Consider the following 14,248-nt stretch of genomic DNA (forward strand, 5'->3'; position numbering starts at 1 on the left):
TGGTACACCAAGTTTTGGATTGACGAGCATGAGATTGAGCTCACATCTCCACCTGCCTTGGCAGGAAGGATCTTGACATTGTAATTGCAGGTAATCCCACTTTAACATGACTGATGGACAGCTGTGACATGTCTACTTGTGTATAGAAAATCAATCAACAAAGGGAATCTCAAAATACTGGGGATTTCACTTCGTGGAAGCAGCCATAGTCGACTGTGTGGGGGAGTCACAGGTTCGCGTTCTCTGAATTCAGATTCTCTTCCAGTCATCATTTCAAGTATCAGTACTCACTCAACCTTCAGGCATAACATCTACAATTGGATAAAGTAGTTATTTGTTATTACCGACCTTACAGGGGCACTTCCGTTAGAATCTTGGGTCAGTTGTACAGAGATGGATTCCATCAAACCAGCACACTCACATTCACTAATCTGACTCAGAACAAAGTCGAAGACCAAGGATATTGTGTTAGGTCTTTTAATATTTTCAATATTTAGTTGTTTATTTTGCTTAGAAATATTGCACATGGTCAACATGCCTGTTTATGAGCTCACACTCATCTCTCTCATTCTAAAATTCCTTCTCCAAGGTATGGACAGTTTATTTTAAGCACAATCATACAGTGTACACGCATTCGTGTGTGTGTGTGTGTGTGTGTGTGTGTGTGTGTGTGTGTGTATGTATGTCTGTGTGTTTGCGTGCGCACATGCATGTTCATGGAATCATTTCACGCCTCACCTTTGCAAGACTCAACAAATCTTTGATAAATTCTATGCGTTTGATCTTGGACTATCTCATTAATATAACAGTCAAGGTGGCATATAATAGTCCTGGTGACTGTAAAAAAAATACTGCCTCCAGTATATGTGAAGAACATATATGATTGATAATGTCTTATTGTATGTTATGTGAAGGGTGTGGCCGAGTCCATACATGCATGTGCGCAAACACACACACACAACATCTATATGCACATATGGAAATATAGATATTTTTCACACATCCAAATGTATACAGAGAAATAAAGGTACACCCATAACTACCCCAACTCTTCCCAAAACAAGTGAAGAGGCAAAAAGTGCTATTTGAATGTCTTTGACTTTAGTTAGTTAGCTATGCTCTATCTCTTCAAATATAGCAATCTCAGAGAGTTCTTCTTATGCCATAGTTGCTAGAATGGGTCTTCTGACTGTACTGTAAATATCTATGGCACAGACCCACATAACCCACCCATTCCAAATGTCCTATTGCACCATTTAATAAGGAAAAAAATAAAGTGGCAGAGGGAAGAGAGAGGGCTCCAGAGAATGCCCTACGGGGCTGGTCTAGGATCTGTTTTCCCTGAACTAAACTCTAACCAGAGCCATCCTGAGCTACGTAACAGAACTGACCCCGGACCAGTGCTTAAGGGCACTTTCTAACAACACTTAGTTAGTTAGAGGGGCAGGGAAAGGAAGCAAGGGGGAAAGGGGCTCCAAATGGAAGAAGGGGGGATTGATAACATTGAACAACAAGGTTATTTCTAAGAAACAATCTCTAAAAATAATACTTTCCTGATTTAAATTGCAGTCACAAGACCACACATTGTGCAAACACCTGATTTCAACGTTTAAAAACAAACTGCCTGCCCCCTCCTCTATGTGTCTACTGAGCAGTCATGGGAGAGGGGGAATGGCCCAAAGTAAAATTTAGAAGAGGGGTTGCGTGGGCTGTTTCCAAACCCCTTTTATATAAGTTTATGCTGGAGATACACCAATGAGAGCCACAAGAGAGAAAACAGGCCACAGAAAAAACGTGTTATTTCCACTGCAACAATACAAGATAAAGCAACATATCCACTGGGTGACTCCTAGACGTTGGTTATAAATCTACTTTTGCTTGTCAACTGTCACTTGGGAGCCAAGTGAGCCATGTCACATCATCTGCTTCCGGCTTCCTTGGTGGAATCCGCAGCCTCTTGAGTTGACCAATGAATGGACGATGTGTCTCGTTCAGCCTTTCTCTGTGCTCGTTTACAGCCAACCAATGTTGAGTTTGTTGCTTTGTCACGCATCACCCTTCAAGCTTTACATATTTCATATCTCATAACGGCGTCCACAAGGGGGGAAACCTCAATATACAACATCCTCTCCAGCCAATAGGAACTCAGCCTGTCTGTGACGTTGATTACTGATTGGGCCAGGGATTGGTCAATGGTCACGCTGAGTCCAGCCTCCCTTTTTCGGGAGCCAATGGTTGACTCACTTTCTCCAATCTCTAAAAACTGTGCAGGCCAAAGGCTTGGTCAGGCGAGTGTTGAGTTGACTGGCAGACTGTGTGTGTGCAGTGTGTGTCCAGTTCAGTGCTGTCTGTTGTTGCAGCATAGAGGGGCTGTGGAATTTCAGTGGATGTTACATTGGATACATCCCAACCACTGTGCTGAGGAGTGGAGGGAGGGAAGTCAATGGCAACAGAGGGCTGCAAACTGAATCCGCACAAATTGTTACAAAGTGCCATTGTGTACATCTGTGTGACAATGCTCGTGACTGCCACCCAAGAGTAACAGTCTGAGTTGGTGGGGTGTGTGTGCGCGAGAGAGAGACAGTAAGAATGTGTGTACCAGTGGAGGCTGGTGGGGGGGGAGCTATAGGAGGACGGGCTCGTTGTAAGGGCTGGAGTGGAATAAATGGAACGGTATCAAACATATGGAAACCACGTGCTTTACTCCGTTCCTTTAATTACATTCCAGCCATTACAATGAATCCATTCCAGCCATCCCCCTCTCCTATAGCTTCTCCCACCAGCCTCCACTGGTGTGTACCACAGAATGTTCTGTGTCAAACTACAAATGTGCTGAGGGTACAGCCAGTACAGAACTGTGCCGAAGTGAAACTGATGTCCTGTTACTACATGTACAAGGACATGCTGTGGGACACAACAACACTCCTCTCTCTCTTTTGGCACTTTCTCTCCACCTACTATTCTCCATTCTCTTGCTTTTCTCCTTCTTTCCATCTCTCCTTCTTTCCATTCCTACAATTTGCCCACGTTCCTGGGCTCCTCGGGACTCCGCCCTCTTTCTCCTGGCTCCGTCCCTGTACCATCTCGAGTGTTGGTATTGGAGGAGCCGATGGCGGCCGAGACGGAGTCCGTTGAACCCATGACCCCTGTTGTTGACCCGCCGGGCTCAGAGATTCCGGGGGTTCCAGGTGTGGCTGTCTGCATTATCTTCTGCCTCACCTCCCTGATCTTCAGCTGCAGACACAGTTTGGTGGGGAAGGTGTCTGAGTATCGTGCCTGGAAGGCTGCAGTGGCCTGAGCTAGATGGGGGGGGGGGCAGAGGACGAGAGGAGAGGGAAAGAAGATGAGCCCTCTCTGAAGAAAAATAATTGCAGTGCAACCTTTGCCTGGTTGTATCAGAGACTAGTTGGTTGTAATCTGGCCTTGCTCAACCACAAAATCAGTATACAAGGTGACCAATGACAGTCAACAATTTGGCTACATGAGCCAATGAGAGAAGAAGATGGTGCCGGGCGGTTACCTGAAGGGAAGAAGCCGTGTTCCTGGAAGAGCTGCATAACGAGAGCCCTGCGCTGGTCCAGAGTCCTCCGGAGAGAGGAGTACGGCACTTTGTCCATCTCCCCCAGGACATCCTCAGACTCAGCACCTACAGTAGAGAAATGACGGTGATTGAGAGAAGGGAGGGATGAGAGATAGTTGAGAAGCATGAGTTAAATGAAGAGAGAGTGAGAGGAGAGGGTGGTGATTGAGAGAAGAGAGGGATGAGAAGAATGGAGAAAAGAGGAGGCACCGAGGGGAATCCAAACTAATGAGTGAGAAAAGAATGCGAGGAGGAAGGGAAAACTAACTAAGGAAAAAGCTACAGGGGCCTAGCCAAAAGTAGTGCACTGCATAAGGCACCATTTAGGACACAAGACATCACCTATAACAGACCTCCGTACACTCCACACTACATACCAGCTCTGTCGAAGGTGAAGATGTCCCCCTCACACTTGACCTCGCTCTTTGGTGTGTTGGGCTCCGAGCTGCAGCTGGAGAGACGGCTCCGAGCGGCAGCCTTCCTCCTGGGAGAGCTGGGGTCCTCTGCAGACGAGTCCAGGTCTGAAGGGGAGGAGAAGAGGAGGAAGAACAAGAGAATGGGGGGAGAATGATACAGAAGAGGAGGAGGAGGAAGATACAGAGGAAAAGGAGATGGGAGTGAGTGAAGAAGGCGGAGGATAGAGGATGAAGAGAAGGCGTTTTAACCACAGAATCCAATAGAACACCCAACCACAATATATCCTACCTCTGTTTTCAACGGAGGAAAGAAACCTGTTCAAATTCATTTTAGCGGCCATGCTAGATTCTTAATACATTTTCTTTTGAATATGTTCGACAACTCTCTCCCCAGTCATGCTTGTTTCAGGATAAGGTTTAACCCGACAGCGCAGCTCAAAGCCTGAATCTTGAAACTGACCAAGATAGCAGGGAAGAGTATTTGGCATGACACTTCCCTCCTCTCTCCGGTTCATTTTCCAGGAGACCGTCATCAGACAGGCCAGAAAGGTCATATCGGACCCCATACGCAGAGTTCCAGCTAATGACAGCGATGAGGCGTTATATGGTGCCTAGATGCAGGCTGAACAGTTATAAACATCAGTTTGTCCCCCTGTCAATAAAAGTGCTTAACAGCAAGGGAGACATAGAGGCAGACTGAAGCTGGCATGAAAAGGCCTTAAAGGGATACTTTTGGATTTTGGCAATGAAGCCCTTTATCTACTTCCACAAAGTCAGATGAACTTACGGTTACCATTTTAAATGTCTCTGTGTCCAGTATGAAGGAAGTTAAGTTTTGCGAGCTAATCCTAAATCCGTTTTTCATTTAACCCTGGCAAGTCAGTTTAAGAACAAATTCTTATTCACAATGACACCGGCCAAACCCGGACGACGCTGGTCCAATTGTGCGCCGCCCTATGGGACTCCCAATCACGGCCGGTTGTGATACAGCCTGGATTCGAACCAGGTTCTCTTTAGTTACGCCTCGAGCACTGAGATGCAGGGCCTGAGACCTCTGCGCCACTCGGGAGCCGTGAAACTGAAAGCGTTATACAGCGTTAGCGCAATGACTGGAAGTCTATGGGTATGTGCTAGCATTGCCAGAATCCCAAAGTATCTCTTTAATCGTGTGGAACTGCCACCTGGTCGCAGTCTTGCCTGACATGAACTTATGAGCTTTTTGTGTGATTGGGGAGGGGTGTGTATAATGGGGTGTTCTTCTCAACTGATTCTATGTATTTATGTGGAAGCAGAAGCACTTTTTGAACATTTTGTTTGATTTAACTAGGCAAGTCAACTAAGAACAAATTCTTATTTACAATGACGGCCTACCAAGAGGCAAAATGTAGGACAAACCTCACATCACAACAAAATCTCTCTCTCTCTCTCTCTCTCTCACCTGTGGAGTTCCTCCTCTTCTTCCGGTAGCTGCCCAGTATGGCTCGGGGGGAGGTGGCCAGACTCTGTAGGGTGGGAGAGGGCAGCACTTCTTCTGGTCTGAACTCTGGCAGCTCGGCAAAGCGCTCCTCGAAATAGGACCCCGACAGGACCCTGTACAGTTGAAATATAGTTTGATTTTATGACACCCATGTTGGGATCCAACCATACCCGGTTCCACGAGTGGGCAAAAAAAAGGGGCTTGTGCACCTCAGTTTTATTTTCACTATATAAAAATAGTGTGACAGGTTGGGTCAAAAAAAAATATGCATCTCCACTGTGGAGAGAGCGCCACGGTGTGTGTAGGGGGGCTCTCGAAAGCCACTGGGGCGGTTAGGTATGACTCCTCTGGGTTTCCATAAAAAGCAGGGGGGAAAACACTTCTCATCTTTGCGGTAGGCTAAGTGAATAATGTGATACGCCACCGCCTGTCATTTTTTGATTTATACTATAAGGGCGGGTTCAAGTTTACCAGTCTGGCCCTGGTGAGGACGCCGTGTTGGAGACTGAACTGTCTCCTTCCTGGTTCTCTCCTGTTGCTATGGGGGGGAGGGGGGGGCTCTGCAGGAGTGTCTCCGGAGCCTGGAGAAGAGAGGGTGTGCTCTGACCCTTTCCCCGGGAAAATGACTGCACTGCAATATGTTCCTGGGTGTGGCATGGAGGTTGTGTCACTGCTGGGGCGTCTGGAGACAACCCCAGTGTCCACTGTGCCTCTTTCAGGAGGGAATGTATCTTTCTGGATCGAACCCTCAACGCTAGTGATGTAAGCACCAAGCTCCAACCAACTGATTCCCTGGCTACAAATTCTTCTCCACTTGGTCTTAACTGTCAACTGTCAAAAATGTACCACATAGTGACAACAGAGAGAAGCAACGCGATGGTGATGTGTTTTCAGATCCTCCCATTGCACCCCTCCCCCATCCCTGTCACTCACTTTTCAATGGCGTCTGAGGGCTTTTTGAGCGGCGGGGGGCGGAATTTGGTCTTCTTGGCTGAGGGGGGCACGTCCCTGTCAGTCTGTGGGGGAGGCGGAGGAGGGTCCAGTCCTGTGGTAGGGTGGAGAGGTTCCCTCGGTCCAGCCTGGGGGAGAGAGAGAGAGAGAAGAGAGAAGAGAGAAGAGAGAAGAGAGGAGAGAGGAGAGAGAGAGAGAGAGAGAGAGAGAGAGAGAGAGAGAGAGAGAGAGAGAGAGAGAGAGAGAGAGAGAGAGAGAGAGAGAGAGAGAGAGCCTTGTCCTTGATAAGTGCTTGTGATAATTGTTTACATCTCGATAATCCAATTGTTTGCATTGCGTTTTGCAATCTCTACAGAAGTCATTGTTTTCGATGGGTGCTTAATCTTCAGCAAAACCCAGAGTCTCGTACCTCTTTGCTGTGGCCCCCGTTGCCACTGTCCCCTTTGTTGTGGCCCTCATGGGGCCAATCTTCTGCCTCCCTGGACTCCTCTGGTTCAGGCGTCCCAATCTCCTTCTTTATCTCACTCTCCCTCTCTCCATTCCCTCTGGCATAATCTCGGTCATCGTCCGTATTCTCTTCTTTCATGTGGCTGGCTCGACCACCGTCTTCTTCACTCCCTGCAGGAAAATGCACAATAGTGGCTCATGATTCCTAGTAATAATATATTGTAACATAGCTAGTTATAAAAGAGGCAACTATAGCAAAATACATGCACTGAAAGTACATTCAAAAAGGCCATAAGCAGAGAAGGGAAGAAAGGGGAGGTGGAAGGAGAAATGGAGGCGAGAAAGTGAGGGGAGGCGGACTACAGTTTCGACGTACCTGCTGGTATTTTGCTGCTGGACATAGCCATTGAGTTAGCACCAGGTTTGCTATATGCCTCGGCATCCTCCGTCGTATTCTCTTTCTTTATCTGAGCCTTGTTCTTCCGTTGGGCCTGGCCCTCCACCTGTGACTTTTGCTCCAACTCTGCAGTCAGGTGTGGCATTCCCTCTTCATGTGACCGGGTAACGTCCTTTGAACCCTGCACGCCGACAGCCGAGGCTGATGATTGGCCAGACACTTCTTGAGCCAAATTGGGGGGCACGGAGGTCATGGCGACCACACCTGACGCTAGGGTGATGCTTGGGGCCGGGTAGATGGCGGTGAGGAGTTGACGTCCCGTCCCCGGGGCTCCAGGGGAAAGGGCTGGGGCTAGCAAGGGCGGTTGGCCCGCTACGAGAGGCTGCATCAGGGCCTGGCCGGCCGGAGAAATGGCGGTGAAGCCCAGAGACTTCAGGGACGACGGCAGGTAGGTGGGTCCTGGAGAGAGAGGGGCCTGGACCGTTGCCGTGGAGACCACTCCAGTGCTGGATTGGACATAAGTGATCCTAGAGTGAAGAAGAGACAAAAAGCAGATGGGTTAGCTATGAACACACTGTTCTGATGAAGGTCAATTGACCAGCCACAATAAACTAAAAGCAACTGCCATGTGAAAGTAATAGTGGGACATACAGTGCATTGGAAAGTATTCAGACCAATTGACTTTTTCCACATTTTGTTACGCTACAGCCTTACTCTAAAATTGATTAAATTGTTTTTTCCCCCCTCAATCTACATACAGTACCCCATAATGACAAAGGAAAAACTGTTTTCAGATCCTTTACTCAGTACTTTGTTGAATCAGCTTTGGCAGCAATTAAAGCCCCGAGTCTTTTTGGGTATGCCACTACAAGCTTGGCACAGCTATATCTGGGGAGTTTCTCCCATTCTTCTCTGCAGATCCTCTCAAGCTCTATCAGGTTGGATAGGGATCGTCGCTGCACAGCTATTTTCAGGTCTCTCCAGAGATGTTAGATCGGGTTCAAGTCCGGGCTGTGGCTGGGCCACTCAAGGACATTCAGAGACTTGACCCGAAACCACTCCTGCTTTGTCTTGGCTGCGTGCTTAGGGTTGTTGTCCTGTTGGAAGGTGACCTTTGCCCCAGTCTGAAGTCCTGAACGCTCTGGAACAGGCTTTCATCAAGGATCTCTCTGTACTTTGCTCCATTCATCTTTCCCTCGATCATGTCTCCCAGTCCCTGCCCCTGAAAAACTTCCCCACAGCATGATGCTGCCACCACCATGCTTCACCACCGTAGGGATGATGCCAGGTGTCCTCCAGACGTGACTCTTGGCATTCAGGCCCAAGAGTTCAATCTTGGTTTCATCAGACCAAAGAATCTTGTTTCTCATGGTCTGAGAGTCTTTAGGTGACTTTTTGCTCAAAGCAGGCTGTCATGTGCCTTTTACTGAGGAGTGTCTTCTGTCTGGCAACTCCACCATAAAGGCCTGATTGCTGGTTGTCCTTCTGGAAGGTTCTCCCATCTCCACAGAGGAACTCTGGGGCTCTGTCAATGTGACCATTGCGTTCTTGGTCACCCCCTTCTCCCCCGATTGCTCAGTTTGACCAGGTGGTCAGCTCTAGGAAGAGTCTTGGTGGTTCCAAACTTCTTCCATTTAATAATGATGGAGGCCACTGTGTTCTTGGGGACCTTCAATGCTGCAGAAGTGTTTTGGTACCCTTCCCCATATCTGTGCTTCGACACAATCCTGCCTCGGGGCTCTACGAACAATTCCTTTGATGTCAAGGCTTGTGTATTGCTCTGCCATGCACTGTCAACTGTGGGACCTAAATATAGACAGGTGTGTACCTTTCCAAATCATGTCCGATCAATTGAATTTACCACAAGCGGACTCCAATCAAGTTGTAGACACATTTCAAGGATGATCAATGGAAACAGGATGCCCCAGAGCTCAATTTCGAGTCACATAGCAAAGGGTCTGAATACATTTGCAAACATTTCTAAACACCTGTTTTCGCTTTGTCATAATGGGGCATTGTGTATAGATTGATGAGGACACTTTTAAAAAATCCAGTCTGTAACGTAACAAAATGTGGAAAAAGTCAAGGAGTCTGAATACTTTCCGAATGCACTGAACATACTGTATAATCAGACGTTTATTGTAGGTTTAAAGTGAGTACCTTGTTGGAGGCGAGGTCAGCAACACAGTCTGAGGGGGTTTGATGCCCGGAGTCATCAAAGTGGCTGTTGCCATGGATACAGGGAAGGGACTCCCAGGATGCACTGCTCCAGCAGGGTGGACATTTGTCTGGACCATTGGCATGGGGGCGATGTGGATGATCTGTGCAGGACAACACACACACACACACACACACACACACACACACACACACACACACACACAGGTCAGCAAGGAGGCTAGTGGTCCACATGCATACTTGCACCATCAGAGTTGTGGTTTTATTCCCGCAGTAACAACAAATTGAACTGTAGATCATGTTTGCTTTATGCCTATATTGTGATCATCACAGTGTGTGCCTATGTATTTGACCGATGTTCAAGCCTTTTTTTCCCGGAAAGAGGTCTACAAGTTGCTGTTCTGTGGTATGCTTGTGTGTAATAACCACTACCTTGTTTCCTGGTAGAGCACCATTTTGCACAGGAAGGGGAGGGGCCACGTGGGAGATGGGCTGAGGAGGAGTAGAGCCTGTTCTCACTGTTGCCATGGGAACCAACATCTTGCTCTGCAAGACTGGAGACTGGGCTGATGAAAGAGAGAGAGAGAGAGAGAGAGAGAGAGAGAGAGAGAGAGAGAGAGAGAGAGAGAGAGAGAGAGAGAGAGAGAGAGAGAGAGAGAGAGAAACAGAGAGAGAAATAAAGAGAGAAACAGGGAGACAGAGAGAGCAGTTGAGGTAAGACTGTTGACATGACAACTAATGACAATCATAAGGTGATGAATTCTCTCTCCCGGAGTATGCAAATATTGGAGATAGTTAGATTCGCATAACAGTTTGATGAAAACATTTACATGCTTTGCAAGAAGAACGATTTCCCTAATAATCCTGTTCACACATGGACACATCTGAAATCAGGCTACCTGATGGCACTCTGTTAAATGCAGGAAATCCCCAGTTCAACCACAGCGAATCATTTGGTTCCACCATTTGGTTCCACCGCTGGAACGTCGATTAAGGTTTTAACATGTCATAATCATTTGAAAGATTGTTCTGAAAACCAGGCGTTTTAACCTGCGTATTGCTCACTTCGATTTTGACCTTATGCTGATGAAGATAAGCAGCGTAAAGTGTTGCATAATCTGTCTACTGCCATAATCCGATTAATATTGAATTATTTGCGTGCATGTAAATGTACTCACTTACAGGTAATATTAATATTAAAGAGCAGGGGGAAATGAAGCGAAGACTAAATTAGCCAAATAATTTGGTTACTGTTTTAGGTCGATCACCACTTTATTTTAAGAATGAAATCAGAATAATAGGGAGCTTTTTGTATTTCACCACATTCCCAGTGGGTCAGAAGTTTACATACACTCAATTAGTATTTGGTAGCATTGCCTTTAAATTGTTTAACTTAGGTCAATCTTTTGGGGTAGCCTTCCACAAGCTTTCCACAATAAATTGGGTGATTTTTGGGCCATTCCTCCTGACAGAGCTGGTGTAACTGAGTCAGGTTTGTAGGCCTCCTTGCTCACACACTCTTTTTCAATTCTGCCCACAAATTTCTATAGGATTGAGGTCAGGGCTTTGTGATGGCCACTCCAATACCATGACTTTGTTGTCCTTAAGCCATTTTGCCACAACTTTGGAAGTATGTTTGGGGTCATTGTCCATTTGGAAGACTCATTTGCGACCAAGCATTAACTTCTTGACTGATGTCTTGAGATGTTGCTTCAATATATCCACATAATTTTGCTTTCTCATGATGCCATATATCTTGTGAAGTGCACCAGACCCTCCCGCAGCAAAGCACCCCCACAACATGATGCTGCCGCCCCTGTGCTTCATGGATGGGATGGTGTCTTCAGCTTGCAAGCCTCCCCCTTTTTCCTCCAAACATGACAATGGTCATTATGGCCAAACAGTTCTATTTTGGTTTAATCAGACCAGAGGAAATTTCTACAAAAAGTATGATCTTTGTCCCCATGTGCAGTTGCAAACTGTAGTCTGGCTTCGTTTTACTGTGGATACAGATACTTTTGTACCCGTTTCCTCCAGCATCTTCACAAGGTCCGTTGCTGTTGTTCTGGGATTGATTTGCACTTTTCGGACCAAAGTCCGTTCATCTCTAAGGAGACAGAACGCGTCTCCTTCCTGAGCGGTATGATGGCTGCCATGGAGTTTATACTTGTGTACTATTGTTTGTACAAATGAACGTGGTACCTTCAGTTGTTTGGAAAAAAATGTTTCTGAGATCTTGGCTGATTTATTTTGATTTTCCCATAATGTCAAGCAAAGAGGCACTTAACAAAGAAGGTAGGCCTTGAAATACATCCACAGGTACACCTCCAATTGACTCAAACTCAATTATCCTATCAGAACCTTCTAAAGCCATGACATAATTTTCTGGAATTTTCCAAGCTGTTTAAAGGCACAGTCAATTTAGTGTATGTAAATTTCTGACCCACTGGAATTGTGATACAGTGAACTATAAGTGAAATAATCTGTCTGTAAACAATTGTTGTAAAAATGACTTGTGTCATGCACAAAGTAGATGTCCTAACCGACTTGCCAAAACTATAGTTTGTTAACTTCTTTGGGACAGGGGGGCAAGTATTGAGTAGCTTGGATAAAAAGGTGCCCAAAGTAAACTGCCTGCTACTCAGTCCTAAAAGCTAGAATATGCATATAATTAGTCTATTTGGATAGAAAACACTCTGAAGTTTCTAAAACTGTTTAATTGATGTCTGTGAGTGTAACATAACTCATATTTCAGAAATAAAAGCCTGAGAATAAATCCAACCAGGAAGTGGGAAAACTCTTCGCCTATCCAATATACAGTGGAAATGGGGTCATATTGCACTTCCTAAAGCTTCCACTAGATGTCAACAGTCTTTAGAACCTTGTTTGATGATTATACTGTGAAGGAGGGGGGAATGGGAGCTGAATGATTAAGAGGTCTGCCGGAGGTATTTGGACATAAATTATTAACTTTATCGATCAAATCAAACATTTATTGTGGAACTGGGATTCCTGGGAGTGCATTCTGACGAAGAGCATCAAAGGTAAGTTAATATTTATAATGATATTATGACTTTGTTGACTCCAAAACATGGCAGATAGCTTTATGGCTTGCTTTGTTGTCTGAGCGCCGTACCAGATTATTGCATGGTGTGCTTTTTTGGTAAAGCTTTTTTGAAGTCTGACACAGCGGTTGCAGGAGAAGTGGATCTAAAATTCCACTTGTATCTTTTAGCAATGTTTATTATGAGTATTTCTGTAAATTGATGTGGCTCTCTGCAAAATCACTGGATGTTTTGGAACTACTGAAAGTAACACGCCAATGTAAACTGAGATTTTTGGATATGAACTTTATCGAACAAAACACACATGTATTGTGTAACATGAAGTCCTATGAGTGTCATCTGATGAAGATCATCAAAGGTTAGTGATTAATTTTATCTCTATTTCTGCTTTTTGTGACTGAAAAATGGCTGTGTTTTTCTGCGACTAGGTACTGACCTAACATAATCGTTTGGTGTGCTTTCGTCGTAAAGCCTTTTTGAAATCGGACACTGTGGCTGGATTTACAACAAGTTTATCTTTAAAATGGTGTGAAATACTTGTTTGAGGAATTTCACTGGCTGTTGTTGAGGTGGGATGCTACCGTCCCGAATATCCCAGAGAGGTTAACAAGAAATTTGTGGAGTGGTTGAAAAACTAGTTTTAATGACTCCAACCTAAGTGTATGTAAACTTCCGACTTCAACTGTATGAATCTTGGATGATTGTTAGAATATCCCCTTGTATATAGCAAAGTACCCTCCCCTTTTCCATAGGTCCACCCCTTTTCCATTCCTGTCAGCCAATCACTCCTCTCTCTCACCTCTTGCTCCAGGACTGACCCCTCCCACTGCGGCATATCTTATTCCCGCTCCTGCCCCCGAATGTATTCCATTGGCCTGGAAGACATGGGTGGGCGGAGTGGAGGGCAGCGTGAGGATGCCGGTTGGCTGCTGGGTTAGCTGTGGGGAGGGGCTCTTGGGGTTGGCACTGACAGAAGACAGGATGGGCAGGATGTACTGCACCTGGGTGAGGCCAGGCTTGGCACCGCCAGCGGAGGTGAGAGAGGCGGCAGGAAGGAACTGGGGCTGCAGCAGGGGGAGGGGAAGTGGCAGGGTGCTGTGGGTGGGACTTAAGAGATGCTGAGGCGGGGCTATGAGCTGTATAGACTGGTTGGGGAAAGCTCCTCCCAGCACTAGACTGGTGACCTGCAGCCCCCCCGGCCCCACACTCACGGGATTGGGAGAGGACGAGGACAAGTACCCACCCCCTGCTGTGATAGGCCCACCTATTGCTCCCGGTCCACCAATCAGAAGCGTGGCTTTCTTCTCCCCAGGGAGGGCACTGAGGGCGATGTGACCTTCCATTGGCTTGCTGGTGATAGGGATTGGCGTGCTGGCGATGGGGCATACCACATTGGTCACCATGGTGGGGGCCATCCGGACTGCACCGAGCACCTGGGTGAGTCCATAACCCAGAGCGGGGGTCGAGGTGAAGGGCGCCGATCCAGGGATGGAATTAGAGGGAACCTGCCCCCCTCCACCTCCTTTTTTGGATTCTCCACTTCCCTCTTCTCCTCCCTCCATCCCTCGTTTTCTCTTCCTCTCAGAGCTCTCTCCAGTGCTCCCCCCTGTGTTCCCCTTGGTAGAGTCGGAGTGAGAGTCGGCGTGGGAGGTGCTGGTGGCATAGGGGAGAGAGGAGCGGACCACTGGCTGGAAAACTCGCTGGACGGGGAGAGATCAAAGAGAAACGTTAACTAAG

General features: G+C 46.7%; 1 protein-coding gene across 1 annotated transcript in view; it reads right to left on the reverse strand.

Moving 5' to 3' along the window:
• Nucleotides 1-461: 461 nt before the first annotated feature.
• Nucleotides 462-14,248, reverse strand: part of LOC118398947 (protein capicua homolog) — a 41,591-nt gene continuing 27,804 nt past the window's right edge. Inside the window, 10 exon segments of the mRNA XM_052471834.1 lie at nt 462-3,299; nt 3,521-3,646; nt 3,958-4,101; nt 5,435-5,586; nt 6,407-6,552; nt 6,834-7,042; nt 7,248-7,795; nt 9,429-9,589; nt 9,879-10,012; nt 13,311-14,211. Coding sequence (XP_052327794.1) covers nt 3,013-3,299; nt 3,521-3,646; nt 3,958-4,101; nt 5,435-5,586; nt 6,407-6,552; nt 6,834-7,042; nt 7,248-7,795; nt 9,429-9,589; nt 9,879-10,012; nt 13,311-14,211 — 2,808 coding nt within the window. The 3' untranslated portion in view covers nt 462-3,012.

The sequence above is a fragment of the Oncorhynchus keta genome, chromosome 20 (assembly GCF_023373465.1).
Source record: "Oncorhynchus keta strain PuntledgeMale-10-30-2019 chromosome 20, Oket_V2, whole genome shotgun sequence".
NCBI classification, from domain to species: domain Eukaryota; kingdom Metazoa; phylum Chordata; class Actinopteri; order Salmoniformes; family Salmonidae; genus Oncorhynchus; species Oncorhynchus keta.